Source organism: Vicugna pacos, chromosome 17, assembly GCF_048564905.1.
Source record: "Vicugna pacos chromosome 17, VicPac4, whole genome shotgun sequence".
Classification (NCBI taxonomy): Eukaryota; Metazoa; Chordata; class Mammalia; order Artiodactyla; family Camelidae; genus Vicugna; species Vicugna pacos.
In genome coordinates, this window is record NC_133003.1 from 28824651 (window position 1) to 28846388 (window position 21738).

At 36.3% G+C, this 21738-nt stretch overlaps 1 protein-coding gene across 5 annotated transcripts in view; it reads right to left on the minus strand.

The window, feature by feature from the left end:
* CFAP20DC (CFAP20 domain containing) overlaps positions 1 to 21738 on the minus strand; it is a 202920-nt gene that overhangs the window by 48458 nt on the left and 132724 nt on the right. For all 5 annotated transcript variants that reach the window (XM_072941589.1, XM_072941588.1, XM_072941585.1 and 2 more), the window contains 2 exons: positions 8436 to 8639; positions 139 to 200 (listed from right to left, as the gene is read on the minus strand). In XM_072941589.1, the coding sequence (XP_072797690.1) occupies positions 139 to 200; positions 8436 to 8639 (266 nt within the window). The remainder of the gene's footprint in view (positions 1 to 138; positions 201 to 8435; positions 8640 to 21738) is intronic.

Consider the following 21738-nt stretch of genomic DNA (forward strand, 5'->3'; position numbering starts at 1 on the left):
GAAAAGTAGACTGAACTAAAACTTCTAAAGAGGAGAACTTTGGAAGCTCTTTGGAAGTTTGGGAAATTTCATGAAACCAAGGTAAATGCACAGTCAATTCCTAAACAATCTTTAAAAAAAATTATTAATGATTCTTACCGGGGGTTAGAAGGAGAAGGTGGATTCATTTCTTTCTGATAGTGACGACCCTGGTTGACAGGCTGTAAAAGACAAAACATTTGTGAGGCACTATTCAGCATAATGCTCTTTACATATACTTTCACATGCACTCTCATTACATAATTTTTCCTGAGAAACAATCTGCATGAAGGAGCTGGTTTATTTTACAAAGAGTCAAAGGCTGTTTGGGACATCCAGCAAATAACAAAGTGGTGTATGTGAGAAAGCACAGGTTATTTTAACGACCAGTCACTGGACTAGACAGCATCTATCATATAATTAAAGCTCATGTGTGAAATCTTCCTCCTTGTGTGATTTTTATGCTGTTAACATTGGTTGTTGTTTCCAGGACAAAAAACCAAAACAAGATATATTATCGTGGAACTAATGCTGTACAGCAAGTATCAGCAATAACTTGGAGACCTGGAGATATAGAATATATATATTTATATCTCAATGTTACTAAGTTCGTAAGGATAACTTCTATTTTCTTTAATGGCATTACACATGTGAATCTTAGGTCAAGGTGGTCATTTTCCCTGAGTGTATAATAAAGCCTGAAGCATTAATTAGTTGAACTGAAAAAAGTGATGCCAATACCTAACAAAATGTGAAATCTCAATTTTCCCCTCCACAAGAAATCTTTTAAGTTATTGTTTTTCAAAACATAGCTAAATAACTACATTCCATGAAAGCCTTAAACACTTGCCTCCAATGGAAATTGATGTTTTCCCTCTGTCCTATAAAGGGAGAAAATTCCATTATATCTGATAAAATTCTCTTTTTGAACATCAGCTCAAAGTATTTTTCTTATGTAGTTAACAACCATGTAATTCTAGTATGAAAATCATTTTTAACATTCTCATTTTATTAAAAGTCAGAGTTTGGTATACATTTTTGAATTGCATTTAAAGGGCTTCAGTTACTTCCTTACCCAATGTGGTTGCCATTAAGGTTTTCTCAGCCATAATTTGGCACCACATGCTGCCCCAAACAAAGGAAAAAGTGTAGTAATGATGCCTGTACATATAAAGCACACATCCCTTATTTTCCACAGATTCTTTAATGGACCATAAAATATTAATGACATGGGTGATAGGAATTCTTTAAACTGTCTTCCTTTATAAATAATTTCTTGGAAGTGTTCTTTTAATTTAAATCAAACACCCTGTCTGATAATCACAGTCACTTAGCCTGATTATCGGTGATGTATCATGAATTTAAATGTACTTAGATACTTTGGCAATTGAACCAATACCAACGCATCACCATTTCAGTAATAAGAAAAAAACAGCTGGGAGAACAGTGGAAGGAAAAACATGTCATAAGACATATTTGATCTCACTGGAGAAATAAGACTTCCAGCAATTTGCAAGTGAAATTTAATTCTATGATTTAGGCTTTATTATTTCACAACAAAAAAGGAATTAGCAAGCAAAGGGCCTAGCAGGTTTCCCTGGATCAACTCACAGTGGTGCAGAAATTCTCCTGATAATATGTTCATTCCTGTATTTCAACTGTACTCAGGCCTCCAGTGAATGGACCTTCACCTATATAGTTTCAGAGGCATTTATGTAACACTCTAAACATCACAGCCTCAATATTCAGGCAAATTTCCATTTTCTTGATTTTACACCATTAATTCTATTTACAGCTGTCCCCAACCCCCTTATTCCAAATGACTTACTCTATCCTCTGGTGAACAGAAATGATTACAGAATCCTGTTTTGTTTGTGACTCAGTTCTCACTTAGATTACATAGACTGGCCCTTCCACATTTGCTCATGTTTATATAAAACAAATCCAATGATACAAGGAGTAAAAAAGGACACTATCAATAAAAGATTCACATTCATAGTGATTTTTAAGTGTTAGAAAACAAACAAACAAAAAAACCAGTGGTAACTGTTTGAAGTAGTAAAGACTGATGACACGAATAAAAGTAAACGAAAAAATTCAGTTAAAATAATTGCAGGTTAGTGGAACTCAGTCTAAATACTCAATTCCTTTTCTTAATTCTTATTACTGAAAACTAATTACCAAGCTGTCACTCAAAATATTTTATTCAATAACCAACTGAAATTTAATAATAGCAATCATGGCAGAGCATTCTGACTCATACTTGTAACTGCTATAAACTGACTTATAAACCTCAACTGCTAATGACTGTGTTGGGGAGGGACTTAAGTCTTGCTTTGGAGTGGGTACCATACTAAATTGGGTGGCTCCAGTCCCCCTTCTCTGTACATGTCCCCTAATTCCACAATCAGACTCATGGGAAGGAAGAGATTATGGTAATGATAAAGATAAAGAGCTCCTTCAAGATATTTCAGTTTCCATTAACTTTGCTTGATGCTTTGAATGGGCAGAGCATTCACTTGGATGAGGTCTTTTTGTTTTACCAGGCCCAAATCAGACTGAATAAAAACATGTCTAATGGTTTCTAAAAGCTCTCTGAAGATGGTGGGCTGGCAGTCAGGGAGATGGAGGGGCTGTCTGAAGCCACATGTCCCCATCTACAAATGGGATAGATATGTTTCTGTACCTATATGGCAGGAAACCTATTTCTACTATTTCTAGGTAGGTAACATCCCATGAAAGCAGCAGTTAAAAAGAATAAAATTGATTTTTTTTATTTTGGAGGTCACCATATTTAGAGAATTCCATAAAAAGAAGCAAAGGGATAATAATCAGTACCTACAAATAACTAGGACAATAATAATAATAGCAGTAACTGTTATTTATAACACTATGTGTTAAACCCTTGATAGGTATTGTCTCATTTGATCCTCACTCACAGCAATTCTATAAAATAGATAGGATTAACTACTCCATCTAACAGGAAGAAATTCAGACACTGGGTGTTAACCCAAGGTCATGACAGTCAGGAAATAGCAGGGCTAGAATTTGAACCCATACAGTCTGATTTCACAGTTTACCCTCTTAATCAGTAAATTGCAGTGCTTAATCCAGCTTAGGGGTTCATCTAGAGTGGTGAATGCCTAAGTTTTTGAATAACAAATATGACAAACTGAGTTCAGTTAATGGCAGGAAAAAAAAAAAGTGGTCCTGAGATATATTTATTTGAAATATATAAGACTACTATATAAATTAAATTCATTTGATTTCATCTTATGACATGTCATTATATATTTAAAATTAAAGAAAATAAAATTTGCCATATTAAATTTCAGACAACATTAGATATAACAGACAATAAGAAGGAGAAAAGTTTATTTCATGGGGTGACTTTCATAGTCACTAAACACAGAACAACTTGCACATTTCAATATTTTCTCTTGACAGCACAGATATTACACCAATTCTAATATCAGTTTTTGTATATCACTTCTATAGTGGTATAAAGGACAGCTGCTTATCTGATTTATTGGCAGCTTATAGCATAATCAACTACTTACCTTTTTACTTCAGGAGCATTAAAAGAAAACCCATTATAACCAAAGAGAGCTGAGAAGTTAATAAATCTGTAGATCAGAACAAATTAAGACCTATTAACTATAAAGAGCTTGAAATGCCAATATATTATACATTGGACACACAGCAGCTAGCATTCATCATGTAAAACACTGATACGCTGATGAGCCAAAACATGAAACAGATCTTAGAAACGAAGGACCTTGTCCTTTTGGTGGCGCTGTTGCTATGCACTAGTGTTGGGAAAGCCGTACTCATGAAATTACTGCGGAGAGAGCACAAGAAGCTTTGCCTTTCCATGATGAAGCTGCTAGGAATTCTGGGGTGAGGGAGAGAAGTGAAGGCTAAATAAAAGAACAGGAGATAAGATAATCCTGCCACGTTAAAAGGTAAAGGCAATATTTTTCTGTTGTTATGGAAAACCTATGAAAATGGCAAAAATGTTGCAAGGTTAATTAAGACCATAAATAACTAGTCTGAGAACCTTACCATATGCTTGTAATTTTATTAAGTGCATTTTGCCTCATTTTTCTCCAAATATTATGCTCTGCAGTGTGCCATGTTGATGGATGCATGCGAGGATTTTTTTTTTTAAAGCAAGCTGAGGAGGCTTATGTGCTTGATATTAGCTTAAGGAACTGTTAACTTGAAGGAATGATGGCTTTGGGGCATCTGCTTACAGGGTAGGATGCACATGAGGCATGCTTTTCTTGAATTTGGGTTACAGGTGGGACAGAGAAATAACGAAATATTGAAATAGTGAGTTTATTTGTAAAGCTGTGAAGGGTCAGTCTGGATTCCAATGGTTAAGCTCACATCAAAACAAGCACAACAGAACCTCTGCCCACCGTTAAAGTCCCGAGTGGTCATAAAAAGGGAAAATATCCTAGGAATCTTTTCTGATCACTCAAGTGGCCCTTTGAAGAGCCCTTTGGGGGAGAAGCAGATTGCAGTTAGAGTAAGCTTATTCTGTTGGGCACGGGGCACATGCATTCTCTGTACTCACTGAATTCCCACCATGCCAACACAAGGAAGGGCCTCTATCATTCCCATTTTATAGGTGATGGTGCCAGCAAATAGCAGAGCTGAGATTTGAGTCCAGGTTGGCTAATGTAAAGTCTAAATTCTTTACATCTTCACATGATGCAGGTTCCATTAATAGCTATTTCTTTTCCTTAAAAAGAAACCACCATCACCACCACCACCAGACACACATACACATACACACAGACATACACACACACACACACACCACCCTCAAGACATGGTTTTATGTTCTTGCCAATCAAAATCCCTCACCAAAATAAAATTCACTTAAGAATCCATTAAACCAACTCCTAGCTCTTTTCCTAAGTCTGCCTAGAGCCCATTTTCGAATAAATCTCAAGAGGGCTACTCCTAATACAACCCTCCAAAATTGATTACTTGTAGCCTGGTTTCCACAGAAGTTGTAAAGTATTGTTTTAATTGAATTTGGTTCTAAGTTAGAAACTTTGAAAAATTTGTCTGTCAAAGGCCAATGGATTTCTCAGTAGGCTAGACTTATTTAGCAAGAGATGCCTACAAAAGCCAATTTGGTATGAGAAATATGGTTACATTTAATTACTCTTTTAAATGGCTAATTTATTATATCTAAACACCTTTTAAACAGTACATATTACTCTGAACTGTATAGATGCTGAGGAAAGCAGAGAAATCAAAGCTTATAGTAAACATAATAGATTTTGCTAAAGACTCTTCATTTTACTCTGCCTAAGCTTCCTGGTTTGACTGCACCTTGTATGAAGTCATTAGGTAAAGATGCTAAACTGAATGTGATCTGCCTAAACCTCCTTTTAAAACTACTGGTTATAAATCCCTACCCTCAAGGGAGATTTTTCCTTTGTGTGTATATTTAACACCCATTTATCAAATCTTGAATGTAAAATATTACCTGCATTATCCAGGATTTATTTAAGCAAAGCACAGCTAATATTTACTTTGGAATTCTGATGAAGCTATCTTATTTTAGAGTAAAAAAGGAATCTTTTAATATTATTAATCAATTTACTCAGCCAACAAGTAACAACCAGCAGTGATTGAGTGTGACCTCCTGCCAGGCTATGTGCTCGGCATAGTCCTGTCTTCAAAGAGGTCACAACCAGGCCTCGGGGCCATTGATGATAATGGTCACCTGTATGTCAAACTAAATAGGGGCTGGGGCATTATGAAAGGGCTTTTTGCAGGAAAGAAGTAAGATCAGATCTGGGCTTTAGAAAGATCACTAGTGTGAGTAACAATGGTGATAACAATGACAACTAACCTTAATTTATTAAGTGCTTATTACGTCTCAGATACAGGGTCAAGTGCTTTACAAGGCCACAGTTTGAATTTGAACCTTGGTAACTTGACTTAAGAGCAGATGCTCTTAACCATCAGGCTATGGTGCTTGGACTAGAGGTACCTTGGTATTAGGAAATTGTTGAAGGAATTTAGATAAAAACTAGTGCCAAACTACAGCATTAGATAGAAAGGGTTAAAAGGTAAAAAGGAGAGAGGATTCTCAGGATTTGGAAACCAATTGGGTGTGGGGAAAGAAAGAGTGGGAGAAGTGGAGATGTCTTCCAAATTTCTGGTTTGAGTATCAGCATGGATGATGCTGCCATCACTGAGATACAAGAAATGCAGGATATCAGTGTGACAAAGTTATGTCATTTCTTCTTTTTCATTGCCCCTGTACAACTTCTAAAGAGAAAGTCATGAGCTCTCAGAAGACCAAAGTGGTTCTTATAAATTGCTCTATTTAAACTCCATGTGAGTATCAAGATGCAGAGTTCATTAAGGAATGCAATTTTCCATTTGGTGATAGTTTCAATATTGAAATAGACTAAATTTGATGCAATAATAAACATATCTTACGAATACCAAAGGTGGGCTTTTCAATTATCCTCTCTCTAAAAAAAACACGGTTTTCAATTTCTCATTTGGTCAAATAGAGGAGTTATTAAGTTCATTATCAATGGTTATTTTTGGCTATGTACTTTTAGAGCGAAGTAGTTGTCATGCATGAGGACTTCAGTCCTCGCTAGAACAGGACAGTGATGAGAACACGGTATCCAGGGCAACCAGGAGTTCAGCCTTTCCAGTCCATAAATAATCATTTCTTAGTTTGCCCTTTGTAATGCTGGTCTCCGAGCTACAACATGACAGAATGAGCTCACTCAGGAGGCTATTGTTCTCTTTTTTACTTTTGGTTTAAATGATTGCTGAGGAATATTTTATAAGAAAGGCAATATTCCAGTTCCATTGTCAACTGCATTGGCAAAAATCTGCAATTTACTCTTATATTCTTAGCTCTGGCTACAAAGATACTCTGAGTAACCACCACACTGGGGTATTTTTGCTAGGTAGGTAGATACTGTTTGGCACCAAGTCTGTTTGTTCTGCATACTTGATCATTCAGTTTAATGAAAGCACAGTTAAGTAAAGCAAGAGAAACCTGGAGGGTAGGCAAGGTGAGAATAAAGAACACCAAGGAAAAATGAACATACCTGCCACCCTTCACCCAACCTCCTTAGGGCCAGTTTGAATTCCTTCTCCACGAAGACTAGTAAATTCTCTCCAGAGCAGAAATCTCAACTTTGGCTGGGTATCAGGAGCATTCATTTGACAATAAAGTCACATACTAAGAAGTTACCAGATCATGGTGGTTAAAAGCTCAGACTTAAGAGTCATGCCAACCCAGCTCTGAATCACTTTATTCAAGAGCCTCAATTTTTTCATCTGTAAATCGTAACTCAATAGTGCTTACCACATAGGATAGCAGTAAGAAGTAAATTAGAAAACACATGGCCTAGTGCAAGGCCTCTGACATTTCTAAAATCTACAAAAATGTTGGAGACCTGGAAAAAACTGACTTTAAAATAGAAAAAATAATCTGCAAAATTAATAAGTATTTAATTAAATACTTAAAATACAACTTATCCACTGTCAACTACACTTAAACTCAACCTTTATGTTAATTTTACACAAGCATGAATCAAAGTTGCACAATTTTATATTTCCTTTCAAAAACCATACAGTAAAAACGTTATATTTACTGTTGGATGAAAGTATACTTTAATATGTTTGAGCTGATGTTGAATGTAACCTTATAAGTAAATGTTCCTTGGGCCTATGGAGATCTTAAAATGTCTCTAGGTGTTTAAAGAGATGGTAGCTCTAATTACCATTATTATAACAATGATTTTATTATTCTGCCTCATGACATTTCTTACGTTGTACAAGACTGTTCTGGGGATATTTCTGCTCTGTCTTTCCAATAACCATAGATCCTTGAGGAAAGTAGGCAGTGAGTCAAAACACTGGGCTCTGCTCTGGGCTCCACCACTGACCAGGTATGGAACCTTGGGCCTAGGGTTTAGTTTCTTCACCTGAAAAACAGGAAGACTGACCTGCCCAGCTCCTCTGCTGGTCTACAGTGAGAATGAATGGGCCATACTTAAAAGTGCTTTAATTGCATAAACACACGGGAAAATGTAAGCCACTGAAGCATCAGCAGCATCTATCATGGCCCTTAGACACACGGAGGAGTCAGCAAACATCTGGTAACTTCTCCAGAAGATTCTTGTCTGCCTTTCTATCCAAGAAATATGTTGTATATCTTCCTTTTTGTTCATTCATTTAACTGATATTTAATTAACAAATATTGAGCCCCTTCCACATGCCAGCGCTTGTGCTAGATGCTGTTTTAATTTGGCCCTAGTTTCCCAGGGCAAGGCTGTGTTTTGTTATAAAGAAGCTTGCTCCTTGTTCCCTGTTTAAGGCAATAAACAAAAATAAATGCAAAGCCTCGGACTCACAGGTGGCAGGCAAGAGTTCCAGGTGGTTGTGTCATCACTGCTGGTGCTTATGCTGACATTACAGTTGTCGACCTGGGATGCGCTCAGGCCATGGGAAGCCCCAGCGTCCTCCAGCTCTTCATTCTGTTGCCGCCGTAGGCTTGCCAGCATTTGCAACTCAGATTCACTCATCTGGCTGGGCTGATAGTTTCTCCAATCATATTCCTGACCAAGAGAGAAGAGAGTAACAGAACAAACTGTCACTTGGCCTTTTTTAATTTTATGGGCTAACAATAAATACTATTCCACACCCTTAACCCCTTCAGTCGCTCCCCATTGACAGAAGCCCAGATCCTGAATATGCCTTTATATGGTGCCTGCCCTACCTGCCTCACCTCGTCTTTTTCCTCCTGACACATCAGCCACAATCCTTCATTCAGGTCTCAAAAGCATCCAACTCATGTTTGCCTTAGTGTCCGTATTCCACATGCTAATTCCTTGGTGCCCTTTAGGGACTAAATTATGTGTTACTTCCTCAGGGAAGCTTTTTCTGACAACCCAAAACTGGGTCAGTTCCTCCACATCATGTGCTCTCATAGAATCTTAAAGTGTTCATTTTTAGCCCTATCACAACTGCAGCCACGTAGCTGGTTTTGGAGTCCACAGGTAGTCTGTGAATGCTACAAAAGCAAGCACCATGACTGTCTTACTTCCATTGTATTTCCCACATCTGGAGTCCAGCCAGTATTTGAGGACTGACTTAACAAAAATTCAAAGCAATTTTTTAAAAAAAGAGAAATCACTTTCCATAAAAAGTCGTTTACAAGAAAACTGATGAATTTCATCACTATGAATGTTATGATCGAATATATTTAACTCACAGTAAGATGGAAAATGACCAATGCTGTTAAAAATCATCAAATAAAATATGAACTTAAGATGGGAACATGTAAGGTTTGAAAACCAGGACACCTCACAGCTACCATAAATACTTATATTGACATAGACGTCACCATATATGTAATCTGTCAATACTGCTACTACTACAAATCTTTAGAGGCTAATATAAATATTATTTCAATGTATTGGTATGGTGTATAGAATTTTCAAAATCTTTCCTTTCCCTCTAGCCTAAACCAAATTTGGTAGCTAAAGTTAATTTCAACATTGCAAAAATGTTAGTATCACAAATGAATGAGCAGTGTGATTTACATCCAGGACTGGTATATAACTTAAAATAATCTTGAAATAACTTTGTTCATATGGGAACACTGGTTGTGCTCAAAAAACTTTTTTCCGTAACACACCAGAATTTTTAAGATACTCAAATCTCTACTCATTTTTCTTGGAAGACCCTTTGAGAAAGCTACTGCCTTCTTTTCTGACTCAAAGGGATGTAAAAAGTCAAGAAAATATAATTTTGAAAAAAAAATCTTGGCATTTCTATGACATTAAAAGCTTTTTAATAAAGCATTATCATCATTATCATAATTTGGGGTGATGAAAGCTTGTGATCTAATAATGTGATGTGGAGATTTTTCTGGAAAGTGGCCAGTGGAAACTCACTTAAATTCTTACAGTTCATGGCTCCAGCAGCGTGGCACCCTGAGAAGTCATGCTATCTTTAATATGAGATTTCATGAGTATTTAATAGGCTTTGAGAGTTCTTAGGACAAAACAGATACCATAAGAAGATGACAAAATTTATATCCCAAAGAAAAACACTGAAACAAAGGAAAATAGAAATAATTCAAATTCCAAAGAAATAGGGGAGCAATAAACACTGTCATTAGAGAAATATAAATCAACACAATGAGATACCATTCACATCCACTAGGATTGCTGTGATACAAAAGATAGACAGTAACTAGTGTTGGTAAGGATGTGGAGAGATTGAAATCCTCATACATTGCTGGTGAGAATGTAAAATGGTGCAGCCACTTTGGAAAACATTTTGGTGGTCCCTCAAAATGTCAAACATGGGCCACGTGGCCCAGCAATTCACTTGTAGGTATATATCCAAGAGAACTGAAAAGATACGTGCATACAAAAACATACACAAATGTTCATAGCAGCATTATTCACATGATAGCCCCAAAGTAGAAAAGTCAAATGTCCATCAACTGATGAATGGATTTTTGTTTATGCACACAACAGAATATTAGTTAGCCATAAAGAATAATGAAGTACTGATGCATGTCACAACATAGATGAACTTTGAAAACATTATGCTAACTGAAAGAAGCCACAGACAAAAGGTCACAGATTGCATAATTTCATTCATATGAAATATACAGGAAAGGCAAATACATAGAGATAGAAGGTGGACAGGTGACTGCCCAGGGACTGGGGGCAAAGGGAATTGGGAGTGACCCCTAGTGGTTATCGGGTTTCTTTTGGGCATGATGCAAATGTTCTGAAATTAGGCTATGGTGGTTGATAAAAAAATCTTGCGAATATACTAAAAACTCCTGAATTTTATGGCATATGAATTATATCTCAATTAAAAAAAAAGTAGTTCAATAATCAGATATGAAAATAAGGTAAGCCACTTGCCTTCGGGCTCAACAGTGAACAAGTGACTTGCTGTCCTTCAGTTTTTCTGTCAAGAAATGGAACTGAACATTCTAACATATCACATAGTTATGTTATTTGTCTTGCATTTCCTTTTACAATGAAAAAGGAAATTTTATTTTCACAGTTTTTCTTAAGAATAAAGCTTTAATATGTACTTAGTATGATTCATTCATTCATTCCATTTATTTATTTATTTAATTCACAACCCTAGGTGTTGGGACATTAAAACAAGAGAGAATGGGGCAGTGGTTAAGCCACACTGATCTGAGTGCAGGCCCGAGTTTCACCATATCCCAGCTATATGTGATTGGGCAAATTACTTAACCTTTTTGTGCCTCACTTACTTCATGGAATCATAAGTGTATACCTCATGGGATTTTTCGATGGACTAACTTAAATCATGTATATCAAATGCTTAGCACAGTACCTGACAAACAGCTATACTAAGGTTCTCTAAACTCATGATTTGTGCCATTATCAGAAACTGTTTGAGTGTGTACCTTCTAATATATGTTTATATATAACACATGTACAACTATATTAAAATAGTATGTATAGTATAAAACATACACACAGACACTATATAAGTTAAAATGGTTGAGCTTAAAAAAATGAATGGAAATAGTTTACAATTTTTCTTCCTGAAGCCCAACTGATTGTTTTTGTTATGCCTCTTCTGGGGTGCATATATCCCTCTTGGGAGACCTCTGAGTTTGTCAAGCAATACATATGCTCCCTGTTATTATTCTTTCCTCTCATTTTCTCTGTCCTCTTTCATCCAATCTTTCATCCATTCTATACTATGCTAGGAGCTGCGAGTTTAAGAAAATGAGACACACCTCTGTCCTCATGGAGCTTACAGTCTAGAAAGGGGGGCACAGCAGGCATTATAACTCAGGGTATTATAATGGACCTTGATCAATACTACAACGGCGATATGACTAAGAGGCTTGAGGAAGGTAGCTCAGCAGTGACTAACCACCCAGGAGAATCAAAAAAGCCTCATGGAAGTCTGAGGTGGCATGTGATAGTAATTCAATTTGTTGACAGATGGAATGAGTGGCCTTCAGAGGGAATGAACTCTCTCCACCACTGGGAATATTGAGACAGAGGCTGGGGAAGTAAATACCTGCCTGGAATATTGCAGTAATCTGCAGTGGTGGGAAATGGATTGATTGGTTCCTTAATTTATTTCACAAATATTTACTGAGACCCTATCATGTACCAGGAACTGGTGGTGCTAAGTTTGCTTTGAACTCTATATATTTCCATGATTTTATTTGATACAATAGTAAAATATATTCTGACAACACCCTGGAAGGGGCAGCCAAAAATGAGCAGAGATAAAGAAGTGACTTTTTCCTGGGTCATGAATAGAGCAACTGGTGGCAGAGGCAGGTAATTAACTTAGTCTCTTGATACATTTTTGATTTGCAATCTCTTAAACCATTTCAAAATCACCAGAAAGGCTAAATCATTTATTAATTTTTTTAAAAGAAGGCTTTCATTAAAGTCTTCACGTTAACATGGACCTCAGCACAAGATGTGATCTAACTAAATTATGCACCTCCTGAGAAGCAAAGTGCCTTGTGTAATTCTATCTCTGAAAGGCTCAAACTGTTATGTATAACCCAATTTTGCCTCAAAATATCCTTGTAGGAAAGAGGGGAGACATCATCAATCAGATTTGTTCTAGGAGCGAGGTAATGGGCTCAAGGCTATATAATAATTCAGCTGTGCTCAGATTCTCAGGCAAGTCCTTCCCTCATAAAGCCATTCAAGTTGTTCGTTTTCAATAACCTTTTTCAGACAATTTTGGAAGCCTAAGACAGTGAAGTTACAAAGACAAGTATGATGTGGCCCCTGCTTTCATGGGCTTTACAATCTAGTAGGGCAATTAAGAGCTCTAAAGAAATGAGTATAACATAAGGTATTATATGCCGAGTTATAATATTCATAACCGCATAGAGTCTTAATAATGAGTAAAAGGAAAAACTGATAACTCCAGCAAAATGATGAAAGACAACAAACTAAAATAAACTTTTAGCTTGATGTCCTTCACTAATCTGTCGTCTCAAGATTTTAAGACAGAACAGCTTAACTGATCAAACATCTGTCTATAGAATTTGTGAGTGTCAGGTAAGAACCAGTTCTACTGAGTTGTGACACAAGGCTGAGTTTATAATGCTGATGTGGAGCCAAAATGAGGCACGGCCACGGGTTACTAAGATTAGATGACGAACCTCCTTCTATTTTATATGGAGCGGAGAGTAATAGAATTGGGAGAAAATTGGGTCATTATTCTCATTCTGGAGCCTATAAAATCTCTGAGACTCTTTCTGAATCAGGTTTGCATTGTGACAGTGTTTGACATCTATGGCATAGGGGACATCATGCTGTAAAAACCTCTTAATAAAAGTTCTAACAAATAAGTCTTGCCTCTCTGTATTCTTTTAAGTTACACCAAGACTCATAAGGTGCTACTACAAAGGGGATGGTGGCTGCTATAACAGAATATAATATAAAAGGCAACATGAGAAAAGGGAGATATACCAAATAGTCTGACATTTCAGAAAAGAAAGAAGTTACTTCGTGTAGGATCAGTCAAGGATTTACGGAAGAGATGGTCTTTAAGCTGGGCCTTGAAGAATAGGAAAGGTGATATGGAAGTATATTCTAAGCATCAGGCAGGAAAATGTGGGCAAGGTAGAAGTACGGAGCTTATATTCATAGAAAGCATTGTATATTCATAATAATGTTTTTGAAATAAAATTAGTAATACTGTTCCAAAGTAACAAGGATGGAAATACCCAGAATTTAGTCTAAACCTTGTAAGACCACACAGTTTCCATTTCTCTGCCTAAATTTTAGTAGAAGTCTAGGATTCTACCACAAGACAACATTTTAATAACTCCCAATGGAAACTACCCAAATGCCCATTAACAGTAGAATAGATAAATAAATGGTGTGAGAGTCACACAGTAGGACACTATACAGCACTGAAATGAGTGATATATTGAATCTCACAAATCAAATGCTAAGTGAGAAAACCCAGACACCAGAGAACTTACACTGGTAAAACTAGTCTTGGGGGTTGGAGGAGGTTGTGAAGGAATAGTGACTGAAAGGGAGAGTGACAGGGAGGGAGCACAGTGGGACTTTGGGGTGCTGGCATTGTCTTCTTTCTTGATTCAGATGATGGTCACATGGGTTTGTTTACTTTGCGAAAATTCATCAAAGGGTATATTTATGATATATGTACTTCTCTGTGACCAACAGCAAAGAAGTCAGATACTCAAAAAGAGATTTTCTAGGAAGTGATTAGTCATTAATCATGGCACCTTATTCTGGACTGTCTTACTGGGAGGAAAAAGCAGTTTTAAAATGTGGCTGGGAGTCAGTAAGACTGGTAGTTTCAAATCTGTATTTATTAAGAGTTTTCAAGCTGTAATTTGAAAGTTTGGGAATTTTTTTTGAACTTCAACATGACAGTGAGAAAAGTAGAAGTCCATTTTCCAAAACTAATTTTAAACTTTAATTGGCATTTTTAATCTGAAGATTAATCTCCTCCCTATTGCTATTTGCAGACAGTGTTTAATTTCTACATTGACATTTTTAATACTAATAGCTGATGGTAAATCAGTGTTCTAGGGTATCTCTTCTCATCCTAGCACTCCTTGAAGACTTATTTCAAATTCCTGAGCTACTTATCCCACACAAAAGTTTGCCCTGATTCACTGGGGACACAGGTCCACTAACAGTAGGAATGGCAAGAAGACAGAAGCCACAAACGTGTGACTGTAAGTGACACATATTGAGCACATAACTCATTCACAATATATAGGAGCTTTCAGCATGTGTCTTTACCCTGCAAAGAGATAAATCAGAACTTAAAGATCAAGTCACAGTACAACTTGAAAAACTTAGCTAAATTTAAGGGATGCTATGTCAACTTCTGCAGCATAAATCAGGAGCCAGTCTATTCAAAAGAATCAACTGGTCAGAAACTAGATCTTTTTTTTTGTCAACAGCGTTCATATGGGCTTAGGCTTAACTAGACCCAATGTCACGTCTGAAATGTCTGTCACAAAAATTTCGACATGTGACCTGGAGACACTTTATAACCCCTGACTCAATTCATTATCCATGCAGACTAATATATTAAAATGTCTCAGGTAGAGATTTCTTCGGTAATTAAATCCAATAGTGGCAAAATTCCTTGCAAAGAGATGGCTTTCTATCTTGTAAATATGTGGCTCTCTTGTTTTTTTTTCACAGAAGGATTTAAAGAAAAATATCTTTATATTCCTGTGCTATAGTTGTGTAGAACTTTTAATCCATGACCTAAAAAGAAATACACTTCCATACATTTTGTACTGGTAGTCAGTTTGCCAATTTTCAGACAATTATCTGACTAATATAGCTGAACTCTTCTTATTAACCTTAAATGAGTTGATAAACAATTTATAATTTTTCCAGCATCTATCTTCTGAGATTAGGGTACTTTCTGAGTTTAACAATAAACTACAGACTAGAAGGAGTCTAGTAAAACCAACTTGAACATGTTTTAATACCATACTCAAGAATATGCCGTCTACAAGGTGATTGCAGCCTTGTACACAGGACAAGCATAGTAGCCATTCAATTAATGGCAGTTTAAAATATTATTTAAAGAACCAGGAGGAAAACAATTACTGAAATTGCCTACAGAGATGAAAACAGCAGAGGTAAGCCAACTGATGTTTCTAGAGTGGGAAGATGATAACTTTAACTGTTTTAGAATGTCACACTGGTTGTAATACATTAACGGCTGCTATACCAACATGTGTGCATGCTTCTGCACATTAAAATACTGCAAAGCTTCAAGTGGCAATAGAAGTTAAGTTGCCACATGATCACAGATTTTTTCAGTGGTCTTTAACTGGGGGTGATGGTCCAATGTGGTGGAAGGTGCACAGGCTTTTCTGGCCAAAACCCCCAGGTTTGATACTTCTACCTTGTCACTTATTAGATGTGAAAAAGCTGAGCCTCTGTCTTTCCTTGTCTGTCAAATAAGTTAAGGCCTTTCATGAGGGGTGAAGATGGAGACTGGAGATAGTGCAGGGTACCTTGAAGAGGGCCTGGCATGTGGCAAGTACCCCAAATCCTTAAAATCACAAATGAGGTTCTTAATCAAAGACCTTGATCTCAATGTGTTTAGAAAATATTGTCAGCCTAGTGCCTCTTACATAAAGTAGGAAAATGGCAAGTCTGACATGTTCCTCTTTAAAATTAGGCAAACCAAGATATCAAAGATGGATTTCTTCCATAAACATTTGACTAGTAGGATGCTTACCTTAGCATTAGAATATTGAAGAACTTACAGTGAAATGTTATAGTATATTGGTTAAACAAATAATGTATTTTCTTTGATTCATACTTCTGGTAGTCTCTTAATTTTTGTCAAGTCTTTCTAACGACAATTTCTGAAACTTTTGAGAATTTGAAATTGCTCCTCTTTGTCAGAGTAACTGGCATATTTGTTTGCATAGCAACTAGCTACTCAGAAAAGGAAGTATCAAAATGTCCTAATAACTTTTGCAATTCCACATCATCACCTGAATTTTAAACCATAATTCCACTTTAAATTACTTTAACATACATCAACCTGAGACCATCTTGCCTTGGTGAATAACTAAATTAGACACTAGATGCAAAGAAAGTGAAAGAAACAAACCACACTGTAGCAGCAGCAGGAGTTTTGACTGAAAAATATTCAAAAAGAAGGCAGAAGGCTAGGAGCAAGTCCTACCTGGAAAATTTCTATGACTAATTCAAATACTTTTACTGGTGACACAAACGTTATTTAATCACCAAATTCTATAGCTTCAGCAATATTCCTAGTAGTCCACTGACAGATAAGACTGAGATAATGACCTTGTTTTGTCACAGACAAGGAAAGAGTACAGTTTCAACAAAAGATCAAATATCAGACCCTTTTCCAAAGACGATTAACTGGCAGGAATGTCCAATTTAATAAATGAAACTTTCTTCCCACGGTTAACACTGTGGTTTATAAAAATGCTACTAGTCCTGCCCAAGTTCATTCACTCCATCAGTCATAAAGCTACACATCTACAATTTAGCTCTGGGAACATGGCAGGCATAAAGAGCATAGTCTCTGGGGAATGATTGAAGAGACACCACCACATCTTGCTTCTAAATACTTTTCTCTTTTCAGTGTATCCTTGAAAAAATTTCAACACGTTACCTGGCAGAAGTGACCCATTAGTTCACTCTTATTGATTCAACTATAAACAGAAGACAGGAACCACAGATAGTTATTATTTTTTGAACAATCTCAGTAATTAGTTTCTAGAATTTGACTGAATTTGAAACGTTTGCTTTCGAATACCAGGCATACTGGTTTACATTTTTAACTACTCAGAAATAGGTACAAGAAAATATTCTGTTGGATTATGTGCTAAGTGTTCTACAAGTACTATCTAATTTAATACTCACAACAATCTTAAAGAATAAGCATTATTTTCTCCATGTTTACATATGATGTAACTAAGCCTCAAAGAGATTAAGAAATATGTCCAAGGCCACATAAATAAAAAGAAGCAAAGCCAGGCCTCAAATCCAGGTCTGTCTGATTTGAGCTGCTGCTCTGAACCATGGTGTCCACTGCTCTTGACAGTTTTGAAGAATGAAAATGTGGCTAGACAATGACACAGAACCCTGTTTGGGGAAGGCCCTGATGGTGGCAAAGGGGAAGGCTCAGGGCAGAATGAGGCCAGTGGGCACCTGTGGTAGAAGCTGCCAAAGGAGGGACAGTCCCCTGAAGTGAACCTGCTCAGTTGGGCCAGGGTGATGGACACCCTGAGCAGGTGTTTTGCAATATTCCATTGTAGCTGAAGCAAGTCAGGGTCAGAAAGACTTTTATGAATTCTTCAAACAATGGGGTATTGTTGGAAAGACAGATGAAAAGGCACACTTGAGTGGCAAATTCAAAGAGAGATGGCTTCCCTTTGAACAAAGAGTATTATATACCCTAGAAAACGCAGAAATTTGTGTAATGGAATAACACCTTTAAAACTCTAAAATAATTTACAAATTCATTTTCCTCTATGTTTGTTGAGCATAAATTGTATTGAATAGTAACCTTTTATAACATAAAAAAATACATATGATGATAGATATTTACTACTCCAATGCTGGGCTCAAGTTCATCAAGGAGGCAAGGAAAATAATCCTTTTTTTTTTAATTACCCAAAGGAAATGGCTTGATAATCAAAGGAAAAATTTGCTTACATTATACCATGGTCTAAAATATCTTTAAAAGTGTCTTTTCATAATTCAGTTTTGACATTTAAAAATGGAAATGTGAAAATTAAACTCATAAGTTATATATGATTCACTTTATAATTATTTTCCCTATAAAAAGTCATGTCTTTTTTTCCTAAAGAGACTATCTGAATTTGTAATTGGTAGCAAATTTAGCTATTCTTATGAAAATAACAGTTCTTCAAGAAGCTCCAACTTTTTCTGGAACCACAAAGACTGTTATATATGTCTTGTTTGTTTGTTTAAAGATGCACATAATGACACTGCAGGTTTAAAATGATTCATTCAAAATTGTTTGAATGCAGTTATGCATGCGGAAAAGTTTAATTACCAGCTATCTATATGGTTGCAATATTGCCCAGAGGGCCGTATTTCTTTCTTAATTAAAAATATTTGAACTTAATAATGGAGAACTCTACTAAAGTATGAATAAAACATTGCAAGAAAGAAGTTTATCAAGCAGTTAGCAAATCAATTTCATTAAGCGTTCCTTAAGAATTACTAGTACTCTTTCATTCCAGGAGGTTAGGAAGAAAATTTTCCTGCACCTCCTTTTGTAAGAGCCTTTAATTTTCTTTGTCATAAAGTCACTTCATACTTGCACTTTGCTAGAGCACAGATTTTCAGAGGGATATCCACTTAAAATTCCTGATTGCAATACCTTGATGCCTAAGTTGATGGCTCAGATATGCCCAGTCTTCCACGACCCAGTAAATGACATGACCATCTGTCAGGCTGCTAAAGTCCCAAATCTAAGTGTCATCCTTAATTCTGCCTCTTTCCTCTTATATCCTGTCAGTCCTACCTCGCAATCATTCCAGTAACCTGGTACTTCTCTTTATCTCCACTCTGAACTATCAGAGTAATGTTTCAACTGCCTTCCCTGCTTCTATGCCTAGCCCATTATATCAATTCTGGACACAGCCAGAGGAGACTTTTGGAATAGAAAGGTCATCGCTTTGCTTTAAAATTTTCAAAGACTTACTGTTTCATTTGGAATAAAGGCCCCCTCCTCACCATGTCTTTCCTGACCTTCCATAATCTGGGCCTGTTTACTTCTTTGATCGCCCCCTCTTCTACATTCCCCATGCCCATATGTCCCAGCTACATGGGCCTCCTATGTTCCTCAAAGATGCCCATCTCAGGGGTTTTGTATCTGCTGATCCTGAGGCCTAAAACATTATTCCCTGGTTCTTTGCATGGCTGCCTTCATCTTAAACTTTATGCCTCAGCTCAAATGTCATCTATTCAGTCAGATATTTAAAGTACCCACAATTCTGCTGAACTCTGCCACTCTATTACATCACCTTGTTTTTTCCTTCCCAAGTCTTTATCATTGTTTATAATTATTTTATGTACTTGTTTGTTTTTTGTCTGTATCTTCCAACAGATACAGACAGATCCCGAAGAGAGAGGCCTCATCTATCTTGGTCAGTGTATCTCTAGCACCTGGGAAAATACCTGACCTCATAGGCTCTCTCCAGAAGAAGAGATGCTCTTATTTATCCAGAAGTAGAACCAGAATAGCTGTATACCATCACCTAGAGATCTTTTATTTTAGAAACCCATCTTAGGTGGTAAAAACTCCCATGTAAGTCTTCATACATGGATTACAATGCTAGCCAGCAAAGGTAATTTCATACCCACATTCATATTAATATTGGATGGACTTCAAGTTCCCGGATAATTCTCAAAATTTTCTTCTTGCATCAGGCATATTTCTTATGAGTCATATCAGTAGCATCCTTCTAGGCCTGACAGAGCTCATCATGTCTGTGTTAGAATGCAGTAGTGGGGCCACACTACTAAGTGTTAAATCTTAAATATATTGAAAAAAAAAGGTTTCCACTTATATGAAATCCATTTCCTGAGGCAATTAGGTAAGAAGAAGAAATTTTTAAAAATCCAGGTTGGAAAGGAAGTAGAAATATCTCTAGTTGAAATGACATGATCTTATATACAGAAAATCCTAAGGAATTCACAAAAACACTATTAGAACTAATAAATGTTCAGCAAGGTTGTAAAATACAAAATCAATTTAAAAATCAATTGTGTTTCTATACACTAGCAATGAACAAATAAAAAATGAAATTAAGAAAACATTTATATTTACAACAGCACCAAAACAATATAATACTTAGGAATAAACTTAACAAAAGAAGGGCAAGACTTGTATATTGAAAAATATATAACACTACTGAAAGAAATTAAACACACAAATAAATGGAAAGACATCCCATGGATTGAAAAGCTTAATATTATTAAGATGGCAATATTCCCCAAATTAATCTATAGATTCAAGACAATCCCTAACAAAACCCCAGCTGTCTTTTTTGCAGAAACCAACAAACTGATCCTCAAATTCATATGGATAGGCAAGGGAGCCAGCATGGCAGAAACAATCAAGATAAGAAAGAAAATTTAGAGAATTCATACTTTCTGATTTCAAAGTCTAGTACAAAACAATAGTAATTAAGACAATGTGGTACTATATAAGGATAGATACATAGATAAATAAAATAGAATTGAGAGGTCAGAAATAAACCCTTATATGTATGGTCAACTGATTTTTAAAAATGGTGGTGATGCAATTCAATAGGGGAAGAATAGTCTTTGAATCAATGGTGTTCGCACAACTAAACATCCATATGCAAAAAAATGTAGTTGAATTTCTACTTCTCACTACATACAAAAATTAACTCAAAACGGATCACAGGACTAAATTTAAGAGCCAAAGCTATAAGTCTTAGAAGAAAACAGGAGTAAATCTTTGTGACCTTGGATTAGGTAACAGTTTCTTGACATAATTTCAAAAGCACAAGCAACAGAAGAAAAAAATAGATAAACTGGACTTCATCAAAATTAAAATCTCTTGTGCTTCAAAAGATCCCATCACTGAAAAGACAACTTACAGAATGGGAGAAAATATTTGCATATCATATATCCAACAAAGAACTTGTATCCAAACTCTTACAACTGAACAATAAAAAGACAAAAAAGAATCTAATTAAAAAATAGGCAAAGGATTTGAATAGTCATTTCTACAAAGGAGATACACAAAATGGCTAATAAGCACATGAAAAGATGCTCAACATCTTTAGTCATTAGAGAAATGCAAACCAAAACTACAATGAGATACCCACACACTAGGACTGCTTAAATAAAAGAGACAGACAATGAGAAGTGCTGATTAGGACGTGGAAAAATTGTCCCCCTCCGCCCCTGCCACCACCCCCATTGCTGGTGGTAATGTAAAATGGTATGGACACTTTGGAAAACAGTTTGGCAGTTCCACAGAATTTAAACGTAAAGTCCCATATGACCTAGCAATTCCATTCCTGAAACCAAAAGAACTGAAAACATATGTCCACACAAAAACTTTCACGTGAATGTTCATATCAGCATCATTCACAATAGC